Below are 17,120 nucleotides of genomic sequence, written 5' to 3' on the forward strand. Positions count from 1 at the left end.
CAAACGCATGTGCATTTCAAACTAAAAGAGCAATGGCGATACAGTAACGCGGTTAATAATATGTTCTCTCTATCTCAGTGAATCTCTTTAACTCTCTCCCTCCACATTTTCTTCACTCTGTCCCTCTCTCTTCCAGTGTAGCTGGATTGCTTTACCTCTCTCTGTCGTGGAGTTTTAAGGTTTGGCTATTGTGTGGAGAATGGAGTACTGTTTGAGTAGGTGACAATGATATTTACTCTTCTGTTGAGGAAATACTTGCCTAGGATGTGTTAGAGGTCACCTGGGGCTAGGATTCAACCCTCTGAGGGAAGTACCTACCCTGAACTGCTGGTGGTAGCGGAGAACACAGCGAATGTCCCTTTGGCTGAATATCACAGCTCTTGTGTATAAATGTTTATGCAGTGCTCCTGCACTATACCATCCCCCATTACACCGCCAGCCTCCCTTACCGCCAGCAATTCCTCATGTACAAACATCCTCCTGTGGAAATTGTGCCGCCCACCAGCTTTCTGAGCTGATCAAATGTATGCAATTGTATTATTTAAAACTTTGTAATAGCAAGGGCACATGGTGACTCGAAAACCCAGACACCTAACACTGACAGTTAAATAAATAAATATGCATTGTTGTGTCTAACAGTACCAAGAGTTGACAACAAAAAAAATTTCTTTTGTGATTTGATAACTTTAATGGTCCTGATCGAAAGAAGCAGTGTCCCCCAGAGCATTCTGAGTAGGACAAATACTTGTTTATGTAGTTCTCGTCTGTCAGCCAACGAAATGGTCGACTTATACATTTTGAAGGAAAAGGCTTGTGTATTTGACAGTTGGCATGTGAATTGGCAAGAAGCACTTTTGTTAGAACATACTTTTCAGTGTACTGGTAAAGCTGCATGTACTACAGTACAGGTACAGTATATTCATGTTTCATTAATATGTCATTTTGATTTTCCTTTTTAAGTTGTGCACCATCGTTGTTCAAACATGCAAGTTTTCTTTTTCTCTACCCTCATTTTATTTGCCACCCCCACTAATCTCCAACATTACCCTCTTAAACTTCTGGCATAAGATGGGAGCACTTAAATTCCATAATGGTTTTTCTCCACACAAATCTGGAAGTGTTTGTGGGTCTGCATGTGTGAATGTGCATTTTTTTGTAAAATGACCTCTTGAAATGACTGATATTTTCCTTCCTGCAGGTCACAGGTCACAGAGGGCTCAGAGATCCACGTTGATATGATCAGCCAGCTGAAGGAAGCAGTGGAGATGTTACAGGATCCAGACAGGTATGTATGGGACAGCCCTCCCAGGATGGTGTCAAATTAGTATATAATAATAATAACAATAATAATAATTATAATGATAATAATAACAACAACTACAACAATACTAATAACAATAATAATAATAATAATTATTATTATTATTATTATTATTATTACTTGACTTTGTTGCATTCTTAAGGATCCTCAAAACATTACATTGAATCTTAATAAGAACTGTTCTTTTTTAAATTTTGGAATTGACAGAGATCAATGTTTGAATGTCTCAGGATAACTGATGTGGACCAAATATTGTACAGAACCCAGAAATTAAACATGTTTCTTATTGGCCGGAATTTATTTACCAGTAACTTGGGGATAGCCAGTGGTAAGGGAATAAAATAATGTTGACGGTGTGCACAGGGTTTTAGTGGTGGATTCTCTAGAGATCACATGTTTTCAGTGTCGGCTGCTTTGCGCCATGTTCTGATCTGTACTCTGCTGATCTCAGGAGAAATCCTTCTTTACATAATTAATTGAGCCCAGGCATTTTTAGAATGTGTAGGTCCTGGGGCTGAGGTGAAATTGAGGATACCCATGAGCTGAAAGTGTGGTCCCAAGTGTGGCAAAAACACCCTTGCTGTGCTTTAGGGACGTGGGCTTACACCATCTGTGTGGGGGAACGTGGGCCAGTGGGTTAGCGTTTGGGGTGAAGGAGCCGGGCTAACCTGAACCCTCCCCCTCTCCCAGGCTGAACCGTGAGCCCGCAGAACTGTCCGGAGTGCAGCTTTACCCGGTGGAAATGGTCACGTCAGATGAGTCACTCAAGTAAGTGAGCTCCCTCCTTTTCTCGCACTCCATTGTGGGTAATTTCTTATGACTGTTGACCTTACTAACCCTTCCAATGTTTGTATCTCCTTGCAGTGGGCAGGACAGTATTGATGGCCAACCCACAATCAAGGTAAACTGCTTTTGCTTCCTGTTTCAACAACAGAAATTAGGCCCTGTGGCTCTCCAGGGCTAGGAATTAGCTTACCAGTGTACTTTATAGCCTCAGGCTCTATGCCTTTCCCTTATTTTTTACACCTTCTACTCACATACAGTACCTAAGGTTTTTGTCTATAAAGTATATCTATCGTTTGCACTTCATTGGATTTTGGAAACCAAACCTTTGTGTTCTCCCATCATAACAACATAATAGACTGTAAAAGAGGTTCTCACATCTTTTGAATGCATCAGCATTATATTTAATTGTTCAAAAGCTTAGCTGCAGCTTTCAGACAACTGGAATGAATTTGCTATGGTGAATAATCATTACAATCAAATGTTTCTTATCCAACACTATGGGATCGAAAGTGGGGTGCTCTCTTTTATTTAGAAAAGCTTATTTTGTGTTGGTGCTGGGGAGAAAGCGTGTCTCTGTGTGGCCTGTGATTTCTCTGCTTTGCAGAATGTTTTTATGGTAGCTACAGTATGTTGCAGAGTGAAATTTGTGATAGCTGCTGTGTTGCAGTGGGAGAATTCTGATGGTTTCTGTGTTGCAGTGTGAGAATTCTGATGGTTGATGTGTTGCTGTGTGAGAGTTCTGATGGTTGCTGTGTTGTTGTATGAGAGTTCTGATGGTTGCTGTGTTGTAAAGAGAAAGTGGTATGGTTGCTGTGTTGTTGTGTGAGAGTTCTGATGGTTGCTGTGTTGTTGTGTGAGAGTTCTGATGGTTGCCTTGTTGTAGAGTGAAAGTTCTGATTGTTGCTGTGTTGTAGAGTCAACGTTCTGATGCTTACTGTGTTGCAGAGTAAAAGTTATGATGGTTACTTTGTTGTTGTGTGAGAGTTCTGATGGTTGCTGTGTTGTAGAGTGAGAGTTCTGATGGTTGCTGTGTTGTAGAGTCAAAGTTCTGATGGAAGCCTTGAGTTCCAGAGGAAACGGGACTGTATTCTAGAGAGGGCCAGGCTTGAGGCCCAACTTGCATGCCAGCAGTTTGAAAAACAGGTGTCGCCCCAGGTAACCAACAATCCCCAGTAACAAGCTACAGAACCCTGTATATTTTATCTTCTGCTGTTTCACTTCCCAAACTCCTCAACAACATAGAGCCAACCCAAGTAGTGCAGGCCCTGTATTTTCCCCCAAGTGTTTTTGTCTCCCTGCTACTATATTGCTACCTTGCTGTATGAGCTGATGTGGCTGTAACCTGTTTTTGTTGACTGGGTTATAGTATTGTCATAATTAAACCAAGCTGTGATTGGACCAGTCCTACAGGATCCGGCAGGTGTTAAGGAACATTATAAGCTCAGCCCCTATTAGGCCTGTGGCTCGTCTTGTCTGTGACTGGTTCAGACTCTGTGAACCCCTCTGATCCTCTATTACTCTGATAGGCTCAGCGCTGACTCACAAACCAGAAAAAACTGGTGGGCAGTGATTGGCCTATGCCTGTCACAGCCCAGTACCAAAAGAACAACAGAACTGTGCTCAGACAGAGAACAAGACTGGATTGTGTCTCCAGGTTTTTTCTTTCACATCCAATAATAGGCTGAGCTAAGAACATCAGATTTTGTTTTTCTTGTTGTTCATTTTTTCCTGAGTAATAAATGTCAACAGCCCGTCCAGTCAGCACAAACTACACAGAGATTGAAGGAATTTTGACTCTCCCCTCTCCTCAAACCTCAACTGCTGCGTGATGGAATGTCTGTTTCTGTCTCAAGTGCATCAAGGAAGCAGGAACAGAGGGGTGTAACATTCTGTACAGGGTGTGTTAGCTTAGTCTGGGTCTCTCATCTGAAAAGGGTTGTGCAGGTGGGGGCTTTTGTTCTAGCCCATGATTCAGCTAATACACTAATTATGGTCTTCAATTAAGTCTTTGATTGGTTGAAGCCCATGATTCAGCTAATAAACTAATTATAGTCTTCAATCAAGTCTTTGATAGGTTGAATTGGGTATTGTAATGTTGGGCTGGAATAAAAACCCATAATCACATTGGACACCGCTGGTTTAGACAGAGGAGTGTAAGGACTGTGTGGTGGGTGTAAGTTTAGAGAGATGAGTGTAAGATTTGTGCATAGGGTGTAAAGTTTAAATTCCGCCTCAGCTCTGCATCAGTGTCCCGTACCCTCCAGGGGTACTCCATGTGCAGGTGAGGAGGTGTAAGTGTCCCACATCAAACCCACTTGACCAGAGGTCACAGATACACGGGAGGTGATATGTGGAAGGGGAAGGGAGGGGACCCCCTGTTTGGGTTCCGAGGGGTGAGAATGCGACTGCATTGAGAGGTTGCATTTGACATTGTGAGTACTGTTTTTTGTGCGTCTCAGGGAAAAGAGAAGAATTCAACCATGTCACCATCATCAAGCTCAGCGCCCTTTGGCCTCAGGCCCCGATCCGGTAAGTAGTAGTTGGGGGGTAGTAGGAGTTGGTCGGATGTGTAGGAAGGGGTATATGTCCATTGAAACTCACCTGTGATCTCACTCACTCATGCACACGCAAACATGCACACACACACATAAAACACACACACACACTCACACAAAATCTAACTGATCGTGACCACCCTGGTGATCCCTCATCACCCCTAAAATATCTGCTTCTTTCTCTGGAACCCCAGAACCCCGGAACCCTTAGAACCTCTCATTATTCCCTTGACCCACCATCTCCACCTCCCTCCGCTCCCACCCCCCTCCCCCAACCCCACCTCGCCTCTCCCCAGCCTCTCCACCCTGGCCCCAACTGTCACCCTCCTGTGCCCCCCTCCCTCCTCAGAATTAGGCAGCAAACAGAGTCGTGCAGTGTGCATCTCAGCCCAGAAGAGAGTTATTGAGCAGCTCTGTGGAAACCCTCTCAGAAGAACCCCAGAACAGAACCCCCCGGTAGAGACGACTGCCTCCTGTTATGGCTCAATAGTGCAACACAATGCTACCCCCCCACCCTCCAACCTCCACCAGCCTGGCTTGAGTAGACTATGAAAGTGCAGCAATCAACACAGAAAACATACAAAGCAAGAGCTGGAGGGTTATTTTACATGACGTCTCATCACAACACAGACCACATTAACGCCTTTTATTACATTTACCATCCACATAACATGGTCATTTTATTGACTCACTCTATTAAGTGAGCAAACACTAGTTGGCTAAGGAAAATTTATGTTGTTAATTCAACAGCTAGCTAGGAAACGTGCACATGGTAAAATTAGCTATTCATTATTCAGCACTATCAGTATTAAACTCCCAGTACACTGTAAATTGTATGGCAAAATACTGCTAACTGCCAAATCTTTGCCATATAAATAAAGGTAACAGCATGCTAATCATACGGTTTTAGACTGTATAGCTAACAAACCGTAAAGAATGCAATTATTTACATTTCAGCTGTTTACAGTTTCGTACCTTTGCTATTTGACAGACCTTTGCTGTAAAATTCACAGACATTTTTTACAATGTAGCAAATTTGGCTGTACAACACTGACTGTAACAACAGTTTTTTCAGTAACATAACTGCACGTATCTTCATCACTTCCACTTCACGCAACTTCCTCAATTTTGGGTCTGTCCAGGAACCAAAACTACGACTGTCCTAGTGTGTAAGCTAGGTGAAACAAGTAACCGTTCTGACAGAAAAAAAAAAAATGAATGTAATGACAGTTGTGGTATGTCTCCAGTGTGATGTCGGCTCTGATGTAAGCACTTTCATAGTGTATTCACTATGCACCTGCAGGGAGGGAGGGGCTGCACATGGAGGGGGGAGGCTGTAGCCCTGCCCTTCCATCTTCAACCCCCTCTCCCCACATGCTGCTGCAGCAGCAGCAGTAGCAGCAGCAGCAGCAGTTCGCCCGTGATTGGTCAGTTCCAGTGCGCACAGAACATTTGTTTTGCTGCCATTTTGTGATGTTGCAACAGTGCTATAACAGTGTTGCCCAGGAATGCTGCTGCATTTTCTGGGAGGTTGCTGGCTGTTAGAAACTGAACCCAAAGCTCTTTACATAAATGTGCTAAAGGAGACACAGAGGGACGTATTTCCTAGGCCCAGGCCAGTTACTTATTTAATTGGACAAATCATTGACATGACCTGACATGTTAAAGGCAGTCCTGGATACGCTCAGCAATAACAGCTGAAGACTGTTTTATGTCCTTATATGAAACTTTTCACTGTGGTTTAATCTACAGATGAACCAGCATTTGTGAATGCAATTAATTTGTTTACTGAGCCAGGGTAATTGTTGGAAACAAAAACTGCAAACACAATGTCTCTTCAGGAAAGAAATTACCCACCCTTGCCATATAAGATGGGGCAGAATGGGGGTGTTTATGTTTGAGGGGTCCCCTCTGCCCCATACATCCCCCAACTGGGCAGCAGTATGGCATCAAAATAAATGAACAGTAGTACATTCAGGGTCACCAGAATTTCTCCATTATTTATTTTGAAAAAATATGTAATTTAGACGAAAGTCTGATCACTCCTCTAGCATGGCATGTGGAACTTTTTTCCAACATGAGTGACAGACAAACTCTGGGGCTAAAGATATTAGGAAAACACTATAATACTGACCTGCATCGCCAGTCATGAGACGGTTTGACAAACTTAAGACAAAAAAAAACCATGCCGGATGTCCAAGACCAAATAATTCAGCAGTCTCTCTGTCTCTCCCCCTCTATGTCTCTCTCATTCTCTCTGTCTCTCTCTCTCTCTCTCACTCATTCTCTCCCTTTCATTGTCTCCTTTCTCCTCTGTCTGAGGTGTGTTTGAAGGCCTTGGGTTCAGTTTCTCTGAGATGACTATGGTAGCTGCATTAATGTGTGTTCAGCTATGGTAGCACTTATTCAAGGCAGTAGCTGGAGTCTGAAGTGTAGCTTTAAATGCTAACCTTAACAGCATGTCATCAATCAGAACTGAGAAATGGCACTAATGTTATTTTTACCCTCCATGTGTTTGTGCTGTGTTTTCGCCTCTACTTCTACCTTCCCTTTTTGTTTTTTTAAACGTGGCATGACTGTTGACACCAATCTTTTTAAATACCCCTTTCAATGTGTCCCTTTGACCTATTCACTTCACTTCACTGAATCGCTTGCATCCTGTTGTAAACCTGCATATGTGTGTTTGTGAAATCTAACCGAATCGCACCGTTTTTGCCTCCACCTCGTGTGCATGTGCACCTGAACTGCTGCTGTATGCTTACGGTACCTTTCCCCTGGGCTGATCTGTCAATAAATTGATCACTTGATTGATTTCTTCAATTTAAAATTTGAATATATTCCAAATTTTCTGGTTTCCTTCTGGTTTCCGGGTTTGAACCTCTCTGGCTTGTTCTGCTCCGTCCTGCTGCCACGTGCCACACCCCCCATCCCTGTGTCCTCTCCAGCCCCTCCCTCGCCGGCTTGCTCCCCGCCCTGTCTCAGCCCCCTCACACAGGCCCTGTCCGCCGATAGTGACCCCTCCCCCTGTAGCCCTGATGAAGGAAGCGAGCAGAGCAGTGGTAGGTCCTCTCTCTCCACTGAACCACTGTGACCAATCAGAGAGAGGGAGTGGGGAAAAAATCATATGTTTGCATATATTTATTTGTGTTTGTGCACGTTAGCATATTCCGTATGTGTGTGTATCGGCCTGCATGAGTATGTTTGCATATTTGTGTGTGCATGCGCATGTTGGTATATACAGTATGTGTGTGCTTGTTTATGTGAGTATGTTTGCATATATGTGTATGTGTGCATGTATGTGAATGCCTGCATATTTGCATTTGTACATATGTGTGTCTGTGCATGCATAAGTGGGCATCGGTGCGACATGGGGGTATATGTAGTCTGGACTGTGGCCATGGGTTCACTGTTGACTGATGCATCAGGAGGTTTTTATACCTTCTGCCATTTTAAAGGGACATAATGTTTGTTGTGTGCTCTTGGCTTTCCATGTGTGGTTGTTTGATTGGGTGTTCTGTGACACAAACACCTAATATGGAAAATTCCCATGTTTGTGTGAGGGATATTTCATTGGCTAGCTTTACTTAGTGAAGTATGAGATAAGAGTGCAACTTAATGCCAGCAATTGTGGGTCCCATCAGAGGAATTCCCTGTTACTTTTGAACACTTGTTAGATGATGGTCTCACGGGAGCCATTAGACTTCTGGTGACATTTAAATTGTTAACAGTGCTGTAAACACTGTACTGACCATGCTAAGGCAGAGAGCACTGCACCGCCATTTGTTGTAAAGAAATACGTTAGCAGTAGTTAGTAATCTGGAGCTGGAAGAACATTGTTATAGTAAAGATTGTACAGACAAAGATCGGCAAGCTGCCTGTGTTTGGCTTGGAGCCTTGGGTCAACACTCTCCAGCTCACAGGTGGTCAGTCCCCCTGACCGTAGGAATCTGAATACACAGGAAATGATGTGAAATGAAGTGGAGGAGAAGGAATATGTTAATTCCAAAACCGTAAAGGATGGTCAGTAAATATTATATGCATTGCCTTCTTTGGTAACTGGAAGAGCTGAGGTGTGATCCTTCCTCCTGAACTTAAGTTGTTACTCTTCCTTTATAAAGAGCATGCTTTATCTCATCGTGTTGCCAAAGCATTGTGTCAGTATTCTAACACTGCCATGAAGTTATGGTAGCAAGAATTTTGTTTTTCAACACGGTTGTGGTCCCGGAAGTTAGCAATTGTTTGTCCTGTGTCCTAGCTCAAAATAACTAATCAGCAGCACAGGCACCTTGTGAAAATGTGGCATAGTGAATGAACAGTCAGTAGGTGGACAGAGTTGAACCAGTCTACCATGATGTACTGGACGTGTCTGTGTGTTAATGACTGGGGGTCGATACTGAACTCATTTTTAGAATGTTTTTTAAAAAGCTATGTTATCTGGTACTGCTGGACCCCTGAAAGTCAAACAGATGGAGTTTGAAGTCACAGGACTCCTGTGATCTCACCTGTTTCCTTGTAAGGGATTAAGTAATACCACATCACTTCCCGTAATACTGAAATTTCAGCCTGAAATAGAACTGATTCTGGGTGTTAAAATGTCAGCTACGCCTTTTAACCCACTCCCTCCTTTTGTTTTGATGGGAGGAGCTTCCCCTGTGGAAGGAGCTAGTTGTGCGGCAGTGCAGCATCAGGGTTAAGGAGAATGAAAATGTTCAGTAACGTGCTTAACATCAGTTAAATTTCCAGCTCTATTAATGGACACTTCATATGTTTTATTATCATATATATAACGGTGTGTAATAATGTTAAAGATGTGTTGTGCTCTCAAAGGTTGCCCCCCATGTCAAGGTAAGGCAATTGCAGAGGAAGAGAGGGGATGTAGCCCCGCCCTATGTGAACCCTGAGGTGGCTCCATCCCAGGGCTAGGGGGTTACTGTCTGTGCTGCCCTTGTTGGGGTGTGATTTGGTAGAGGGGCAGAGTTTGGTGGTGGGGGGAGTGAGGCTGCTACGCATCGCTGGAGGGGCGTGGTGCTGGAACTTGTGCCTGAGTCAGTGTGCTGCGGGTCTCAAATGCCCCCCCGTACCCGAGAGAGGAAATGCTTTTCTTTCAGTGTTTTATTTTCATGCTCATAAGCGCTTTTACAATCTTGTACGTCTTACGCATCAATATCACACGCCACATAGAATACACATTGAAATACTAACAGTCACTTAATATTCAGAATATGTATGGGACAGACGGAAAATGTGGTTTTGAGCTCAGGTATTTCGAACCCCGAGGGTATTTGTGCGACCCTGATTGGGGGTAGACAGAGGAAATGGAGTGGGGCATAGTGTGGATGTAATTCCTGCTTCGAGGAGAGACGTGCCTCATAATTGTGGCTGCTATGGCGATGCCTAAGCAACAGCAAAGAGACACACCCCCCAGCATTGCTATGGCAATGCTGCCTTGTGATTGGACCCAGCCTGTTACTCTGGTCTTCCAACCTTCGCTATTGGGTACTGATAAAACTGAGTGTTTCACATGAACAAGGGCGGGTACTGTGCAGTGCCTATCAAACCATCTAGAGTGGGAACAAAGAGACTCACAGAGACTGGCAACAACAGTAAAAGCAATGTTATGGTTGTTAAAAAAAATAAAAACGGTCAGGTGTCGCAGTTCATACAGTCGAGAGAGGCAATTATTATTCTTTTTATTATTATTATTATTATTATTATTATTATTAGTTGTAGTAGTAGTAGTGGTAGTAGTAGTAGTAGTAGTAGTAATTCACCTCTAACACTTCTATGCTTCATTTTTGTCATAATGTCACACCAGAGGGGCATTTAGGCTAGTCAAGTGCCCCTCTGGTGGTGCTAAAAAGCTAGTGGAGTAAATGCATGCAACTGTTTTGCTACAATATCAATATTTAAATTTATTATGGCCATGGATAAAAACATTAATTAATAATTTCACAAATATTTAGGCTAGATGTGTTTAAACATGTTTTAAATAGGCTACTGAGGGCCGCAGGTCTGTGGTGCGTTTAAGTAACCAAAACACGTACATACTAGCTGTTATACTACCTGTCGTAGGATGTAGTACTGTATGCAGTATGCTATGTACAGTTTCGAACACAGCTAACCACTCTGAGTGATGTGATGACTCCCCACTTCCTTTTTCACGTCCTCCATAGATTTTTACAAGCTTGTTCTCATTTAATAGCTTTTTTATACAGTGGAACATGTATTATACTCAAGTAGGAATTGTCTGGAAAGCCCATGGAGGTTTAAATAAATAATATTAATGGACCGGTGAAGGGAGCTGGCTCACCAACCTGGGAGATGTAATGCAGAATTTTGCACCAGAACACTTTCTACATCTTAGCTGAGGTGGACATGTGGGTGTTTAACAGGCAGCCAATCTGACCCCCCCCCCCCCCCCCCCCCCCCAAGCCCCCCCCCCCCACCCCGCTCACAAACCTTACCTCAACCTCCTCTTTCGTTCAGAGGAAAACAGAACAGCACAAATAGGAAGGAATGTCCGTTGCTCTCCCTCTCTCTTTCTCTGTCCTCTGTGTGGGTGGGAATGACAAATGTGATTGGTCAGTGAATTCTTTGGCCCAGTTTTCCTGATGTAATTTCTTTCTCTTTTTTTGAAGGCGGTTCCTCTTACACTTGATAGGTCTGTAACTACTTGGGTTAGATATAAGGAATGTCTGTCTGTCTATCTATCTATCTATCTATCTATCTATCTATCTATCTATCGATCTATCTATCTATCTATCTGTCTGTCTATCTATCTGTCTGTCTATCTATCTATCTATCTATCTATCTGTCTGTCTGTCTGTCTGTCTGTCTGTCTGTCTGTCTGTCTCTCGATCTCTCTTTCTCCATCTGGATACATAAGTGAGCAATCGTGTATGTCAGGGTGTCCCAGTTTCGCTGTCCTGACTCTTATACACTTGACCAAAGTACTCTTTGAGAGAGATGTGTACATGTATGTACAGGGCTGCTATATTATTGTATTTTTCCCAGGCGTGGGGCAGTAATACTTACCACAATTTCACTGACCATTAGGCCCCCCCTCCTCCTCCTCCTCCTGCAGGGCCCTGGGCAATATACTTGGTTGTCCCCCCTGACAGCGGTGCTATGTGTGTGCTTGCCTCGACTTGTGTGTGTATACATGTTCATATAGGTGCTCATTGGTGGTGTGTAGTATATTGTAGTTTCAATTCAGATTAATCACCTTATTATTTATATTGTTGGGGTCTCTCTGCTCCTGTAGACAGTTGGAAGTTGTCCTGGCAGAGCAGAGAATTGTGGGATTGATGAGAATGTTCTGTTCCTGGTGAAGATGGTGTGAAGTCATCTTGGCTGAGAAGGGAATTGTGGGAGAGATTGAGGCTGTGCTGTTCGTAGTTGGGAAAGCAAGGGGGGCAGGAATATTTGGCTTCATTTTAATGATTCTATCCTGTTTGTTTTTTGTAACTCCCTTCTCTGAAATCGCAGAGTTTCACACTGGCCATGGCTGGTTATTAAGTTCAGGGCAGTAAATCATGTTTGGAGAATCTTAACTCTACCCACCCTCTCAGTAAGAATGCTGTTGAATAATAATGGAAGATGGTGAGATTAGCAAAAACCTATGTGCTTTTAGAGTGTCAGAAACACATGCTAATGTGCTAATGAAGTGCAATAATGGTGTGAAGCACTTTTCCGTACAGGCTGGTTATTAGTCTCCAGCAGCCAAAGGTAGCAGAGAGGACATACTTAGGTGCTAACATTGCTGTCGGAGATGCTAAATTATTGCAAGGCTAACATAGAGGAAACACAGATGCTAACACTGCACAGCTAACGAAGATGCACAGATGCTACCATTGGTAACAAATACTGAAACTATGAAGCTGAGAGGAAATACACAGATACTAACACTGCAACACTAGTGGAGAGGAAGTACATGGATATTAACATTGTAATGCTAACAGAGTGGAAACACATAGATGGTACCGCTGCAGAGAAAACGCAAATCTCCCTCCCACAGCAGATGCTGGCACTTCTGTTAATGCATGTATAATTTGGATCTTATATATAGACGCTTTCAACGGTAACAACATAAACAAACGTTACTGCGCATGTGCGTTGTTCTGGCCCTAACTTAACTTCCGGCAGACTTCCGCAAACAATCAATAACAACAGAGTCCCTCTAGACTATTTCCGATAACAAGCAAAATAAATAACAAGTAAATTACGTTAGCTAGCTAGTTAAATCTGTGTCTAGCCAGTATTATTTGAGGTTACCAGTCGAATAAAAGAACCGTTACTTGGCCAAACTCAAATGTGATAACGTTACACTACCAGAAAAACAAGTGACAGAAACAGATGTTGACAGTATTGCACCTTGCTGAGCATCATACATTCCTTGCATAATCCATAACTGTTCTGGGTTTCATGCACATTCCTGTGTAAAAAGTGCACTCTTTCTATGATATTGCTTAAAAACGACGATTAGAGACACAAACTGGGGCTAGTAGTGGGCAGCATGTGTAGCCAATGCAATTACTGTAGGTTATTTATTTGTATAGCATGCATTGCTGGAAAAACATTGTGGCTCTTAATAGTTTGGGTCATCTTGCTAGGTTACCACAACAAAAAATGATCAGGCAACGTAACACTGAAGTCATTGGAAACAGGTATCATAAGTTAGTTCAAAACGTAGCTAAAGCGTATTAACTACTAGCATTGATCTAACGTGACTGTGCATAATTTATACGATGTTAGCTACGTTTAGCTAGCTAGCTAGCTACAATCAATTTAGTTAGCTAATGCATAACTACTGCAGGCGTATTACTGGTCAGCTAGCTATTAGCTATCGCTTATCATGAGTTTGTTACCTGAAACGAAGTCGGTGCTAGAGTGTTCGACCTGTTCGACCACCTTCGTTCGACAGACAGGAAAGCGTAAACTGATTTGCAGCTATATATGAAATATCGAAATACCGGTAACAACCTGTACTTAGTTATGTAGGAAAAAATGTCCTTGTTATCCTCCTTGTGGTTATTTTTTCAGTACTTTCGCGATTTTTTTTCTGTGCCGGCAAATAAGTCCGAGGTGGTCCAGTGCTAGCTTTTGGTTGCTAAGGGGACGTGTATCGACCACCACATATAAATGAATGGAACTTGACATAAATTTGCTAGTATCCTGTCGTGGGTATTTGAGGTTAATATGAGAAAGGGTGGTCTCTATCAGCACGTCTAGGAATCCGTACATATTCACGGTTGTAACCCAAGTCGCAGTATGCAAATTAGCCGTTAGGAAAGCAGTTTGAAATGATGAAGCAACGTCTGCCCTATTGGCTTTAATGGGTCACGATGAGATAATTACGAGCGTGTTGCTTGTCTTAAGTTGATATAGTAAATAAGGCTGTATTAGTATTACTAAATGTGTGAAGGCGAATACAGTTTATTATGTGTATTTTTACTGGTCTTACATTTAATAGGTAATGATGTCCAGTTATTTCTCAAAAATATGAGGTAACAACGGACAAGCACCAGCTATAATAATCGCAGGGATTCAAGCAATTAGTTTCACAATTCCCTAGTGGGGTTACAAAGTTAAATTATGGATTTTTTTACAAATTTTCGAAATGTAGTTTGTTCCCGAGATCAGGTTGCACCCCACAGCACAACAACCTGAGCCCAACATCAGTCTGCTCATCAGTTTAACTTTCACTCCGTTTGTAATCGGTGTCATATTAAACACCAACCCAATATAAACAAACACAGAGCGGAAGTTAATTTAGGGCCAAGCGCATAACCTTGGCAACGCGCGTGCGTCCGATGAAAGCGTCTATAGTCAGCTCCATATCGTTTGGGACAAAGTCACATTTTTTCTTGATTTGGTTCTGTACTCCACAATTTTAGATTTGTAATCAAACAGTTCACATGTAGTGAAAGTGCAGATTCACAGCTTTTAGTAATGAATATTTTTATTACACATTCACTCTGTAGAAATAGCACTTTTTATACACCCCCCACCTCCCACCCACTACATGATGCAACCAAAATGTATAGAAATACCCTTAAATAAAAGCTGTGAATGTGCACATACGAACTGTTTGATTACAAATCTAAAATTGTGGAGTACAGAGCCAAATCAAGAAAAAATGTCTTTTCCAAAACGTTATGGAGCCCACATTATGGAGCTAGTGTGCATATACTGTAAGTGTGTTCATTCATTCATTCATTCATTAATTCATTCATTCACTCATTATCTCTGCCAGGTGAGAGCCTGGAGGGGATTATGCGTTTGGCCGCGTGTGTGTGTGTGTTTGTGCGTGTGTTTGTGTATCTGTCCACAGCTAATCTGGCATACTACTGGGCCGATCAGCCTAATACTTGTTGTGCATGCTGGCAGCAGGCCAAGGACCTGAATTCTCGAATATTTTGCAAATCGGTCAACGACAAGTAAAAATGAGTGTGTCGCATGAACAAGACCTCAAACCACCGTGCTGCTGCCAGATATGCAGTAGATACTACAAACATTGTTTCTTCTGATTAATTTTCCTGTTGAACTCAATGGAAAAAAATATTCAGGTGAAACAATGCTCGTAGTATCTACTGCATATCTGGCAGCAGCACGGTGGTTTGAGGCTCATTTGATACCTTGGACCCTTGATGACTTAAAGCCATTTAGCCAACAAATGTGTTCCATACTGTACCAGCATAATTTACAGCTGAATCTACCCCCACCCCCCAATTCCCATAGAGATCCAGTCATTGCAAAGAGTTTTTGTATCACTTGTAGGACAATCTGAAAATAAGATATCCAGACTCTGATGATGTTGATAGGTCACAGACATCAGGAAGTCATGGCATGCAAATGATATACAACCAAATACAAAACATGACTCTTTTATTTGACATTATGTTAATTTGTCTACTGTATAAGTGAATTTCCCTGTTTCTAGCTCTTCCCCAAACAGTTCACTGCAGCAAAAGTAAACGAGCAAATGGTGGCACAGGAAGTCTCAGGAGTGCATTTGTTTAATTCTTGCTAATTTCTGACCAATGATTTGTTGTTAAGACCATTAAAAGCTTAATATTTAGCCATTTTGGGCTTGGCCCATTTTTTTTGCCCAGGAGTGTAGTTGCTTACACTGCTACCACACATCACCTGGTTTCTGGAGTCTAAATTGGTTAATGATTTGATGATGAAACCAAGAAAGGACAACTTCTGTAATGATGCAAAGTTTTTAATTGAGCTAAGTGTATGTCTGAGTGTCTATGTGATCCCTACAACCCCTTGTTCTCTGGTTTGTTACAGATTTGCCCTCTAATTACCCCCCCACACCCCTAGTTCAGAGTGGATTAGGGATGCTAAATGGCCATTTAAAATTAGTGGAATGTTTTTGTTGTGCTGCAGTCGTTGCCACAGTATTTGCAATGTTACGTCTACGGTAAGAGAATACCGAAAACAAGTTTGGAAGGTTTGAGACCCTGTAGAGTCTTGCCAGACTCGACTGCCACAGGGGTAATGAGTGAGGTCTCCTTCTCTCTCTTTCTTTTTTCTCTTTTTCTTCTTCTCCCTTCCCCTCTCGTGTTGTGACTTGTTCTGCCACTCACATCCTGTTTCCGATTTTCTCCCGAGATAACCCCTGAGCGAACTCGGCCCGGTGCCCTATGCGATACTCATCTCTGCCGTGTAGGCTCAATGAGTTCATTTTATCTGTGCGACACAAAAAAAGAAAGGGCACCGTCCCACCAGGAGTTGCTGCATGTGCCAGATTTTATCCTTATTAGGAGCTGAGCATTTCTTCCTCTCATATATACAGAACTTGAGGGCTCTATATCTCAGGACATGGGATATCTTGCATGTGGGACTGTGCTAGGGCTCTCCCAGCTGGATACACTTAGTACTGCAAGGCTGGAAAAGTGAACTCAGCTGTGAATTATTGCTCCTGGCACTCAGCATGTATGTGCCTGTCTCTAGGCAGGCTCATTTAATAAATATGTTTGGTCTGTTTGTGAACAGGAATAATGTTACCCATTAAAAAAAGAAAAGAAATTATTGCCCATAGGCTAGGGAAGAGGTAATTAGATCATTGGGTTGCTATGACAGCAGTTAAGGCTGGTGGAAGAACATTTTCTTGCTCAGTGCCACTCTTATTAGTTACTGCATGAATGCACCTGAACTCTAGCGCAATAAATATTTGCTGTAAGTGCTTTTAAGAGCCCAGCAACAGCCGCAGTTAGTGAAGAGTTCTTTGTAGATCTCATGTTATTCCACCTGCCTTCTTTCAGTTCCTTTGGATGTAAGTGCATGCGCTGCTGTCATGCTCTGGCTGCGTGGCCAACAAAAGTGCTTAATCTTCATGCTTTTGGGTGGTCAATGTCGGGAGATACACTGAAAAGGCATAAGGCAGAAGACAAACATAGAAGTTTTTGTAGCAGTTGTGTTTGAAAAATTAAACAATGAGCCAAATG

The 17,120-nt window shown here is 42.6% G+C and overlaps 1 protein-coding gene across 6 annotated transcripts in view; it reads left to right on the forward strand.

Annotated features, from left to right (window-relative positions):
* Window positions 1-17,120, forward strand: part of LOC118222936 (leucine-rich repeat and calponin homology domain-containing protein 1-like) — a 64,163-nt gene that overhangs the window by 33,962 nt on the left and 13,081 nt on the right. For 2 of the 6 annotated variants that reach the window (XM_035408879.1, XM_035408876.1), the window contains exons 11-16: window positions 1,199-1,285; window positions 2,012-2,089; window positions 2,186-2,222; window positions 3,146-3,262; window positions 4,567-4,636; window positions 7,608-7,721. In XM_035408879.1, the coding sequence (XP_035264770.1) occupies window positions 1,199-1,285; window positions 2,012-2,089; window positions 2,186-2,222; window positions 3,146-3,262; window positions 4,567-4,636; window positions 7,608-7,721 (503 nt within the window). The remainder of the gene's footprint in view (window positions 1-1,198; window positions 1,286-2,011; window positions 2,090-2,185; window positions 2,223-3,145; window positions 3,263-4,566; window positions 4,637-7,607; window positions 7,722-17,120) is intronic. The other 4 variants (XM_035408881.1, XM_035408877.1, XM_035408878.1 and 1 more) reach the window with 3 other exon arrangements.

The sequence above is a fragment of the Anguilla anguilla genome, chromosome 3, assembly GCF_013347855.1.
Source record: "Anguilla anguilla isolate fAngAng1 chromosome 3, fAngAng1.pri, whole genome shotgun sequence".
Classification (NCBI taxonomy): Eukaryota; Metazoa; Chordata; class Actinopteri; order Anguilliformes; family Anguillidae; genus Anguilla; species Anguilla anguilla.